This window comes from Artemia franciscana, chromosome 19 (genome assembly GCF_032884065.1).
Source record: "Artemia franciscana chromosome 19, ASM3288406v1, whole genome shotgun sequence".
Taxonomy (NCBI): domain Eukaryota; kingdom Metazoa; phylum Arthropoda; class Branchiopoda; order Anostraca; family Artemiidae; genus Artemia; species Artemia franciscana.
Window position 1 is genome coordinate 32,682,847 of NC_088881.1, and position 12,554 is coordinate 32,695,400.

Consider the following 12,554-nt stretch of genomic DNA (forward strand, 5'->3'; position numbering starts at 1 on the left):
AAGCGCAAAATGTTCTGGTCTTTAGAAGGCACGGAGGCGTCGATCGACCCTATTCCTCTTAGTTTCTGATCGTTGAGTTTTAACTCGATTATTTACTGTAATTTGTGTTAATTTTAGGCTTCATTTATTTATTTATGATAGTTTTACCTTTGATATCCTAATAATCTACAAAGAATTGCGATAAAAATCTGTTTTGTTGAGTCTAACGTACATTTAATGTCAAGCCTTACATTTAATTCCTTGCACCCTCTGTGCATACAACTCTCAGACTCGTCTGAATAACTACTCAAAAAAGATACTTATCTGTTAGCCAGTACACACTCGAGAATTTGGATCTACAGGTACGGGGTTGAAAAACTGAGACCCTTAGGAGGTAGATAGGAAATATATATTTTGGCTGTATATTTGCACACTAAAGGAGAGGGGGCTTAAGTATAGCGAGGCTGTATGCAAAATCTAACCAAAATACCAACTAAAAAGTTAATAAAATATAGCTATAATGTAGTTTTCCACTGAGCCGAAACTAATTGTCTCCGTATACAAACAACAATAAACCGGCTATTGTCTGATTTTATAGATCCAAATTCTCGAGTGTGCATTGGCTAACAGACAAGTACAAAACAATTTAACCAATAATCCCAGGTTTCTCTTTTCACTATACCCTCCCCTATGAATAGGGCTTGTATGTACCTTTGCATCCATTCAACACATCCACTAGATATACAAAATTAAAAATTATCTTTGATTCCCACTACTGTAAATTTAATCTACATTTTTTTCTGTTTTATGGTTCTCTCATTTGAACCTCATCAAATTCATGAGCCCCCCCCCCCCCCCCAAACAAAAATCCTGCGTGCAGATGTGTGTCCAAATAACATTCTAAAAATATTAGCGCCATACTTTAATTTAAAATATAAATGAACTCTTGGTATGCAAAAATGATATCCATAGCAATTAATAACTTGAATATTGTCAACACTAATATTTTCATGGAACATTTCTTTTGAAATAAATGTCAAAATATCTGCCAAACTGGATAGTTGAGTAATAAAACTGTAGTAAATCCCAATGTCATACGAGAAACGTTTCACAGACATATTTAATGTTTCTATCAAGGGGTCGGACACTTTGTAACCAACGGTGATGTATACATCGTAACAAATACTTCCCATTTGTGCGTAAGTATTAACAGTGGCGCCATTTCGGGGAAGGGAGAGGGGGGCAGCTGCCCTCGATAATTTGGAGAAAAAATAATTATATAGTTTCCCTTGCTCTGCAAAATCAGACAATTTCTCCTGTGTTTTTCATACCAAGAATAGACAAATACGTATTTGTCTAATCAATTCAAATTAGGTTGAACAGAGCTTCATGACTCGAATTACCTACTTTCGAACCGATCAACCTAGGTTGAACTGGAGAAAATGTAGGAACGTGAGGGGGGCAGGATCTGGACCCGGTACCCATATCCCCTATCTTTATTACCTAGATTACGAATTACATTTAATTCGCCTGGTTTTATCGCTCTCTTAAAGTCATATCCCACCCCCTACAGAGCTCAGCGTAGTGGTCGTACGCACCACGTATCTGATGACGCACTGCGTAAAAAAGCGCGTAAAAAAGCGTAAAAAAAGTGCACTTAAAGCAGAATCCCCAAAAAAATACTACATGGCTTTGTGCCTTTGATCTTGGCCTCTTTACTACCGAGCATATTTTTAATTCTTTACTTGGTTTTGTATTTTTGGCACCTTGCCTACAGTCTCCTCACCGTGTGCACTTTGGTTTACACAAATCAACCTAGTCAGCAGCCCCTTGTCTTCCATATCTATTTAGGATTTTATTGAGTTTAGTTGAATCATAAAATGTCAGTAAGTTTTCGTATTTGTCTTTAAGACGATGGTTTTCACAATTTGAAAAAATAAATAAAAAATATTTCCATAAATCGCAAATACTTGAAAAGATTACGCGTTCATTGCGAGAAAATGTTTATCATAAACTTGAATCTCAAACACAAAATTTTATGACATTTTACGACAATTTATCTTAATACAATAATACTTTTAATAGCATTTTAATAATATAATACATTTTAATACAATAATTTTATGACAATGCAATTTATTATTGGCATATAAATTAAAAAGAACAGATTTTTAAAGAGGGGACAAAAAATGATTCTCCCCTTCAAATAGCTATATATAGATAACAATTGGTATGCTAACATTTACGGATAGAAGTTAGATCTTCCTTTTTGGTTCAGAGATATGTTGTTCCACATAACAATTACTGAGTAAGGGAATTCTTTTAAACATATCTCGCCTTTATCCAAAAGCAAAAGGGAGTTATCCCCTGCTGGGGAAATAATGGCTTTCGTGAGTATCATCTTCGACAGAAAAACTGACAACATACCTGTAAGCTCGTCTGCATCTACGACCATCATCACGAGCAAGGTAATAGTCTGAGCAGCTGGAATACCCCATGCAACCAAATGTAGTCCAGAAGAGTATCTTTGAATGACATTATGTGTGTAAGTCTTTTGACCAGGCTTCCTTTCCACAAGATGCCAAATAAAATTCATTACCAGCCACCTAAAACCCATAATCACATAAATTACCTTATGTAACAAGTCTACTCACACACTTATGTAGGATTTTTGGGAGGATAGGGGGGTACAACTTAAAAACACCAAAAATGGAGCGAACTACAAGAAAAATGAAGGGAAATAATATGAACCTTACACCTTATAATTCACACGAATTACACCTAGGAATTACACCTCAATTCACACGGAGCACATAGAGAAAGATGGAAGAGAGAAAGAGAGAGTAAGAGAGAGAGAGAGAGAGAGAGAGAGAGAGAGAGAGAGAGAGAGAGGAGGCGAAAAAAGTCGACTCATGGAGACACGGATGGGACTTATAAACTAATTTATAAAAAAATCACTTTACATTCAGTCTCTGCTATTATAGGCAGAAAGAACTATCTCTTTCAATTTTGTTTTATATGTATAGAGTGATGGTGACTCATTTATTAAATCAAATAGTTTATATTTATTGGCAATCTCAGGAAGTCGTGAAAAAAGCAAAACAGGTGAATTATATAGAAAGTAAAAAATCAACAATATTTCAAAATTTATGGGAAGGAGTAGGACCACAATGCCCACCTTAAGTATGTGATACTGCAGTCAAATTTTTTTGGGCTGGGGGTCATGAAGAGCCAAAATATGAATATCATTGAATTTTATTAACAAAAATTAACTTAAACATAGTTTTAAACAACAAACACTAGATTAAAATTTGTAATCTTAACTATTGCAAAATAAACATAGTTAAATAAACTTTGTATAATATCAATGTAGTCTAGCTTATAGATAGTCCTTTCAAGACAAATACAAGCATCTGAAATTTTATCAACTGTTTCCTCGACATGTTATCGCAATTTCATGAAAAAATCCATCAATAAAGCTGAACTTCACCAAAAATTATAATTTTTAGATATTGAAAATCCTAAAGGCATATAAGATTCACCTGACAAAAAAAGGCCAAAGTTAGGCTTAGAAACACATAACCGGATTTAGGCTACATACACACCCAAATCTTTGTTTTTATGCAGAGACTGAGTTCAAGGGCGTATCCAGAATTTTAGTACGAGGGGAGGGGTCAATGAAAAATTTAAAAGCACATTACAAATGTCGTGGTGGGGGTGGCAATCGCCATCTGACACAGATTCAGAAATGATACCTATTGTTTCGGTTAATTTTACAAGTAAAAGTTTATTGCAAAATAAATTTCTGGTGATTTCGAAAACCCCTCGAAAATAGCGTCAGAGTGATATGACAAATGTACAAATGGAATCAACATGATCGAAAACCTTGAATTAAGGAATCAAAATTCCCCAACTTGAACAACAAGGAAAATAACTTTTTTGCATGGGTAACACTGATGTATCTCCTCTTTTTCTACCGGGGCTAACGGGCTACCAGAACATAGCAGAAAGATGTCTAATTGCTAATTTAAAAGCTATTATTGATATTTAAACGTTTTTTTTTTTACAAATTCCACCATCTGCAAGTGCCATATGACATTCAAAACGGCGCTTTTGCCGCCATTTTTAAGTTGATGGGGCTGGCGGGCTACTAAAACATCGTAGAGATTTTTAATAGCTCATATAAAAGTTATTACTCATAGGTACGTGCCTTTTATAGGTTCAACTATCTACTTCGCAGAGAGAGAGGTTTAAATGCAAAGAGATGGCCAGTCGAGTAGCGGCTTTTGTTCCGCATAATTAATTGCAATAAATACTTTTATACTCGTTAATAAATATAGGTCCGTTTTTTTTATCCTTTCAATTATATATATATACTAGCTGTTGGGGTGGCGCTTCGCGCCACCCCAACACCTAGTTGGTGGGGGCGCTTCGCGCCCCCCCCCCAAGCCCCCCCGCGCGCGTAAGTCGTTACGCGCCATTGTAGTTGTGTCCCTATGTCCCACCTGTGAATATAGATAGATAGATATATATATATATATATATATATATATATATATATATATATATATATATATATATATATATATATATATATATATATATATATATATATATGTTTTTAACTACGTAAAACTTGCGAATATACAACATTCTTTGCTGTCCCATTGTCTGTGCATATAAATAGATTGTCAGGTTTACCGACTCTTGAACATGCAACATATAATGGTCCATGGGAAAACAATCCGTATTCAGATCTATACCTCATGATTCTAATGATTGCCCTTGAGCTTTGTTGATGGTGATTGCTAATCGACCATTCCCTGAGTCGCCATCGTCATTTATATATCCCCCTGTGCACCCCGGCGTCCCCTTTGTAGTTATGTCCCTGTGTCCCGGTCGTCATTTATATTCCCTGTGTCCCGGTCGTCATTTGTGTCCCGGTGTTCCAGTCTGTGATTTCTCTTTGAGTGTCCCGGGCGTCATTTATATTCCTTGTGTCCCGGTCGTCATTTATGTCCCCCTGTGCCCCCCGGCGTCCCCATTGTAGTTGTGTCCCTGTGTCCCGGTCGTCATTTATATTCCCTGTGTCCCGGTCGTCATTTGTATCCCGGTGTCCCGGTCTGTATATACATTCGTTTTTTAGTTTTGTTTTTCTCCTTTATTTTTTTCCTTTTTTTTCTTTTTTAGTTTATTTAGATTTTTTAGTTTTTTTATTAGTTTTTAGTTTTTTTGTAGTTTTTACCATTTTTTTAGTTTTTTTATTTTTTTTTTTTACTTATGTCCTGGTCGTCATTTATACTCCCTGTGTCCCGGTCGTCATTTGTGTCTCGGTGCTTTGTTGATTGCTAATTTATATTATATTTATATTTATATTTTTTATATTTGTTAATATTTTTTTAGTTTTCTTTTTCTCTTATTTTTCAGTTTTTTCCTTTTTTTAGTTTTTTCTTTTTTAGTTATTAGATTTTTTTTGTTTTTTACCTTTTTTTAGTTTTTTTTAGTTTTTTAGCTTTTTTAGTTTTTTTTCTTTTTAGTTTTTTTGTAGTTTTTACCTTTTTTAGTTTTTTTTTCTTCTTTTGTATTAGTGTGAAATAATTCAGACGTCATATGCGGACAAACACGACGTCACTCGACAGACAGACAGACAGACATAACCCACAAACAACTTATTTTTATATATATTTATTCATATTTTTTTAGTTTTCTTTTTCTCTTTTATTTTTCAGTTTTTTCCTTTTTTTTAGTTTTTTTCTTTTTTAGTTTTTAGTTTTTTTTAGTTTTTTACCTTTTTTTAGTTTTTTTTAGTTTTTTTAGTTTTTTAGCTTTTTTAGTTTTTTTATTAGTTTTTATTTTTTTTGTAATTTTTGCCTTTTTTTATTTTTTTCAGTTTTTTTTAGTTATTAGATTTTTACCTTTTTTTAGTTTTTTAGCTTTTTTAGTTTTTTTTTTCTTTTTAGTTTTTTTTGTAGTTTTTACCTTTTTTAGTTTTTTTCTTCTTTTGTATTAGTGTGAAATAATTCAGACGTCATATGCGGACAAACATGACGTCACCTGATCCACACACAGACAACTTATTTTTATATATATAGATATATATATATATATATATATATATATATATATATATATATATATATATATATATATATATATATATATACATATATATATATATATATATATATATATATATATATATATATATATATATATATATATATATATATATATATATATATATATATATATATATATATATATATATATATATATATATATATATATATATATATATATATATATATATATATATATATATATATATATATATATATATATATATATATATATATATATATATATATATATATATATATATATATATATATATATATATATATATATATATATATATATATATATATATATATATATATATATATATATATATATATATATATATATATATATATATATTATTATATATATTATTTATATATATTATTATATTTTTATATTATTATATATATTATATATATTATTTAAATCATCTAGGTGTTTTTTTGTAATTACGGGTATTTTATTGATTTTATTGAACATCAGCGGTAGCGAGTTAACGGACAGTGAGTAAAAAAAAAAGTAGAAGTAATTCTTTCACAGAAGTTTCAAAAATTGAAAAATCACCCCTAGATTTCGAAAGATACTTTCCTCCCCCTCTCTGCATTTTATTGAATCGGTACCACTCCTAGATATCCTACTCACACTGCGGCATATTGGAGAAGTACTCGTCAAAACGTTTCTGATAAAGACCTGTCAGACATTTAAACATGAATTGGTTATAATCAATGAATAGCCCACACCTTAAGTGGAATAACTAATGTTTGTTGCTTGCTGACTCAGTTGGTAACTGTGTTTCAAATGTATCCTTTATTCATATTCAAACTTTTTTATATTCCATTCAGATCCCTTGTGTGCATCTTCCATGCTGTGGTTTGCCACATCAATCTGTCTGCTGATCAAAATCAACATTTTACGGGCATTCAGTTTCCTTTTGGGTCTCCGTCAAATCAAGATTGGAAAATTTGTATAAATATTTATATCTGCCGAGGCAAGCAATTTATTTGAATGGAAAATTAGAACGTAAAAAATAATAATTTAGTGACCGTAAGTTAAAATGATAAGATCACAAAAAATATTTTGGAAGAGGTGACGCTACACTACACAGACTGATTCTATAGGTTGGTGGCCAAAAAGACCTAGATTCTGTCTTTTTGATAGGATTCAAGTACGTATTTGTAAGCTACATCTAGATTCTAAACTCCATATATCTCAAAAATTTCAATTTTTGTAAGTTTAGCTTAGAAAACATTTGACTCCCTTCACCCTTGGTCTTTAAGGATCAAATTCCACAACAAAAAATAAATAAAATAAGACATTGACTGACGTGACCTAGGGTTTCAACCTTTATTTTAATCGTCAATTCCTAAAAAAAAAACAAAAAAAATCAAGCTAAATCAAAATATTGTTAAGTTTTTACTAAAGAAAAAAAGTGTCATGAGAAATATTGGCTTTAAGTTTGCGACGGTTTACAATTTCTGTCTGGTTCATAGAGGAACCGAAATTCGTAATCGTCAGACGATTTTCAGATTGAAATTCAAAAACACCATCTTTGCGAAATTGTATCATGTAGGTACCAGCTTCTCACGTATGATCAAGCTTAAAGTTTCGGGTGGTTTCCCCTATCGGGAATTCTTGTCTTTTAAAGGTATTCAAAATCGAACACGAGAAATACAATTTTAATTCGCTGATAGTTAAAGCACGAATTTCTGTCGATTCCAATTAGAATTTAGTATTAAATCTGAGTTATAGCTGAACCATTAGCAGTCTAATCCTGGAAGCCAATTTACCGTATATACACAGAAATAAAAGTTTTCATATTTTCAGCGATACTTGTTCAGCGAATGATGTTCAGTAATACTGTCATTATACCTACTATTTGATTTTAAGGGGCTGGTCTGGGACATTTTCGCATATCCTATCCCATCAAGTTTTTTTTGCCTACAGTTACAGTCATAGAAAGGCACATACGCCACAGCAATTTTTGGAAAGTGTCCCCCCAATTCAAAATTTTTGTTCAATTATTCACATAATTTTGACATTCTCCGTGATTTGCTGCGTTATTATCAAAGTCAACACCATGTGGGGAGGGGGGGGGGCTAAACTTTAAAGAAAACTTTTTTGGTACTTTCAATGGAAAAATCGAAAATCGCCTCCGCCTCCTGCAATTTAAATAAAAATGATATCCTCAAACATTTTCTTACGTCGACATAACCGAATATATATATATATATATATATATATATATATATATATATATATATATATATATATATATATATATATATATATATATATATATATATATATATTCGATTTTACGTCTGGGCCTCAAAGTCCTACGTATGCTAATGACCGTTCCATAAAAGCCCATAGCAATTCCATATGAGTGTGAGTAGCAGTAAACATAACATGATCGTACCGATTATTTATAAATTAAATACTCAACTAACGAAAGCATTTGTCCAGTTTATAAATCAACATGATAATTACATCTGTCATTCGAGCATAGGAATTTTTGGTTTATGCCTTGCATGACGGTACTATTTTCACTGATCTGGTCATCAATCACTGGAACAGTGGGTCTTAAAATCAATTTCCAATTTCAATATGACTGCAAGTTTGGCGTCCGTTTGGACTATGTTGATGAGGTTATAACCAGAACTGGAGTCAATATGCTGAAAATGTCAATTCAGACTGATGGAATTCACCCTTCTTCTTAGAAGAGTGAGTCTATAAATTACGACCAGTTCCAAGAGGTTTCAGAGTTGGCACTCCCTCTTTGAACCTTCCAAGTCCAAAATCATAGGAGCCAAACAAGGCATAAGTTGAAGTACCAAGGACAGTGAAAATGAAATGAATGTTAAGTGGAGACAAGCACAAGCATACATATCTTAAAAAAAAGGAAAATCAATTGACATAGACGTCCATTTGAATTTATATTGCAGGTAGTTGCAGGTGCCAGATTGAAAAAAAAGAACCAAGGACAGTATAGAAATAGGATAAAAGAAATAGAAAAAAAGAAACAGAAATAGAAAAGGGACAAGGGCAGAAATGAATGTTAATTTGAGTACCTTTGAAGGTGTTGCTGTCTTTGGGAATCAACAGATTACCAATTATTAACTTTTTACGGGTAAAAAAGCTGTAAAATTTAACTAGCTTGTTTTGACAGTTCAACATGGCAACGCTGATGAAAATGTGATACTACCTTAATAACTTCATAATTTTGAAACAACCAAAAGAACAAGAGCAAAGAGCTCATATGACACTTGTGACGAGGCAAGAAGAGCCAAGAGCTCATATGGTATGAGCTCTAACAAAATTCTAAGAATCAATAGATTGATTTAAAAGGAAAATCAGAGGCTTAATGCCGGTCAGGATTTAAAATAAGAGCTCTGAGTCACGATGTCCTTCTAAATATCAAAATTCATTAACATCCGATCACCCACTTGTAATTTATAAATACCTCATTTTTTCTAATTTCCTCTCCCTTTAGCCCACCCAGATGATCGAATCTGGGAAAACGACTTTATCAAGTCCATTTGTGCAGCTCCCTGACACGCCTACCAATTTTCATCGTCCTAGCACGTCCAGAAGCACCAAACTCGTCAAATCACTGAACCCCTCCCCCCAACTCCCCCAACGAGAGCGAATCCAGTACGGTTACGTCAATCACGTATCAAGGACATTTGCTTATTCTATCCACCAAGCTTCATACCAATTCCTCCACTCCAAGCGTTTTCCAAGATTTCCCCCTCCAACTCCCCCCAATGTCAACAGATCTGGTCGAGCTTTGAGACACGATATCCTTCTAAATATCAAATTTCATTGAGATCCGATCACCCGCTCGTAAGTTAAAAATACCTCATTTTTCCTAATTTTTTGAATTAGTCCCCCCTCCGACTACCCCAAAGAGAGCGGATCCGTTCCGGTTTTAGGTTTCCCCCTCCTTACTCCCCCAATGGCACCAGATCTGGTAGGGATTTAAAATAACCGCTCTGAGACACGATATCCCTCCAAACATCAAATTTCATTGAGATCTGATCAACCGTTCGCAAGTTAAAAATACTTCAATTTTTTTATATTTTCCGAATTAACGGGCCCCCCACTTCCCCCAGATGGTCAAATCGGGAAAACGACTATTTTTAATTTAATGTGGTCCGGTCCCTAATATGCCTGCCAAATTTCATCGTCCTAGCTTACCTGGAAGTGCCTAAAGTAGCAAAACCGGGACCGAAAGACAGACCGACAGAATTTGCGATTGCTATATGTTACTTGGTTAATACCAAGTGCCATAAAAACCGTAGAAAATAGCGTTTTTCAGGAAAAAATAGACGTGAGATAGGTCCAGAGGACTATATTCGTTTTATTTTGATAACCTTGGAACATTAACAATATTGGCAGCGTCCAACAATTTACCGGAGAAAAAACTTTAGCTGCGAGCGCGTAAATAAGAAATTCCATTCTGTTGAAATAGATTTGAATCTAAATAGACACAGGCTATTAAATTAAAAGTTAGGAGAAGCGTCAAAATTTGAAGATTCTAACGTCAACATTTGGTTTCTGTAATCATGCTCAACAGATCTGACCTCTTGTAAAGGCCGGATCCAGGCCGTACCCCTCCCCCCAAAAAAATGTTTGTTCGACTCGTAAAAAACGCAACACAAATAAATATGAACAAATTTTTTATGCGTTTTTTAATTTTTTGTGAGCCCCCTTCTGAAAAAAGTCCTTCCCCAAAAAAATCCTGGATACGACCCAATCTATAGCAATTTTATGGTGCAAAAATCGATATTGTCGACATTGTCTATGGAGCAAAACTACACCTCTAACTAGTTACAGACAGTTTCTTAGACCCCATTGTCATTCTATTTACAATTAAAACGAAACGACAGTACAAAAAAAAACTGGTATAATTTTTCGTTGAGACAATGGATAAACTAAAACATAACGAAAAAAAACACATGTGACAACATTTTTATAATAGTATAATAATACAGAAATAAGTTCTAGATAAATACAATGGGAAATCATTTTCAGGAAAAACTATATATATAAAATGTAGCAAAAACAAGGGGAAAATAAGATTTCCATTTTAATCGGGCTCTAATTTTGGCATCCGTTTTGACTTTACTTTAACAAGGTTATAACTTGTTATTATGTTTTCTGTCAAACTAGTACGTTGGAATGTATCAAACAGTTCGTGGTAACGAACAGTAGTAAGGAGCGACCCGGCTCAATAGTAACCAAAACTCTAAAAAGTGGAATTTTGATACCAATAGCTACATCAAAAGAATTGCATTTTAATGCTGATTTTAAATATATAAGTTTCATCAAATTTGGTTTTACCCATCAAAAGTTACGAGCCTGAGAAAATTTGCCTTATTTTAGAAAACAGGGGGAAACATCCCCTAAAAGTCATAGAATCTTAACGAAAATCACATCATCAGATTCAGCGTATCAGAGAACCCTACTGTAGAAGTTTCAAGCTCCTATCTACAAAAATGTGGAATTTTGTATTTTTTGCCAGAAGGCAGATCACGGATGAGTGTTTATTTATTTTTTTTTTTTTTTTTTTTTCCCAGGGGTGATCGTATCGACCCAGTTGTCCTAGAATGTTGCGAGAGTGCTCATTCTAACAGAAATGAAAAGTTCTAGTGCCCTTTTTAAGTGACCAAAAAAATGGGAGGGCACCTAGGCCCCCTTCCACGCTAATTATTTTCCCAAAGTCAACGGATCAAAATTCTGAGATAGCCATTTTATTCAGCGTAGTCGAAAAACCTTATAACTATGTCTTTGCAGACGACTTACTTCCCTACAGTCCCAGTGGGAGGGGCTACAAGTTACAAACTTTGACCAGTGCTTACATATAGTAATGGTTATTGGGAAGTGTGCAGGCGTTTTCAGGAGGATTTTATGGTTGGGGGAGGGATTGAGAAAGGGGGATATATTTGGGGAACTTTCCATCGAGGAATTTGTCATGGTGGAAGAGAATTTCCATGAAGGGAGCGCAGGATTTACTACCATTATAAAAAAAACAATGAAAAAATAAATTTTAAAAAGTTTTTTTTTCAGCTGGAAGTAAGGAGCAGAATTAAAACTTAAAACGAACAGAAATTATTGCCCATATTAGGGGCAGTTTTTTATTGTTTTAAAAAGAAGAGTTGAGAGAAAGAGTCAAACTTTAGCGTAAAGAGCGGGGCGTTGGTGAGAAAGAAGCCCCTTTCATATACGAAGTAATTTCTGTTCGTTTTAAGTTTTAATGTCAATCCTTACTTTCAGTTAAAAAAACTTGTTTTTTTTATTTAATCTTCTAGAAAGCTAGCAATTTTTCAACCCAGAACCCATTAAGGAATTAGAGCTTCCTCTACATTTATCATTGATGTGAAGAGGCTTGAGAGGCTGATCTCAAAGGACTGCAGAGGAATTTAAAAGAAACAGAAGATGCCTCGCTT

At 33.4% G+C, this 12,554-nt stretch overlaps 1 protein-coding gene across 1 annotated transcript in view; it reads right to left on the reverse strand.

The window, feature by feature from the left end:
- Positions 1-12,554, reverse strand: part of LOC136039582 (frizzled-4-like) — a 59,070-nt gene that overhangs the window by 9,189 nt on the left and 37,327 nt on the right. The window contains exon 3 of the mRNA XM_065723437.1: positions 2,407-2,585. Within this exon, the coding sequence (XP_065579509.1) occupies positions 2,407-2,585 (179 nt within the window). The remainder of the gene's footprint in view (positions 1-2,406; positions 2,586-12,554) is intronic.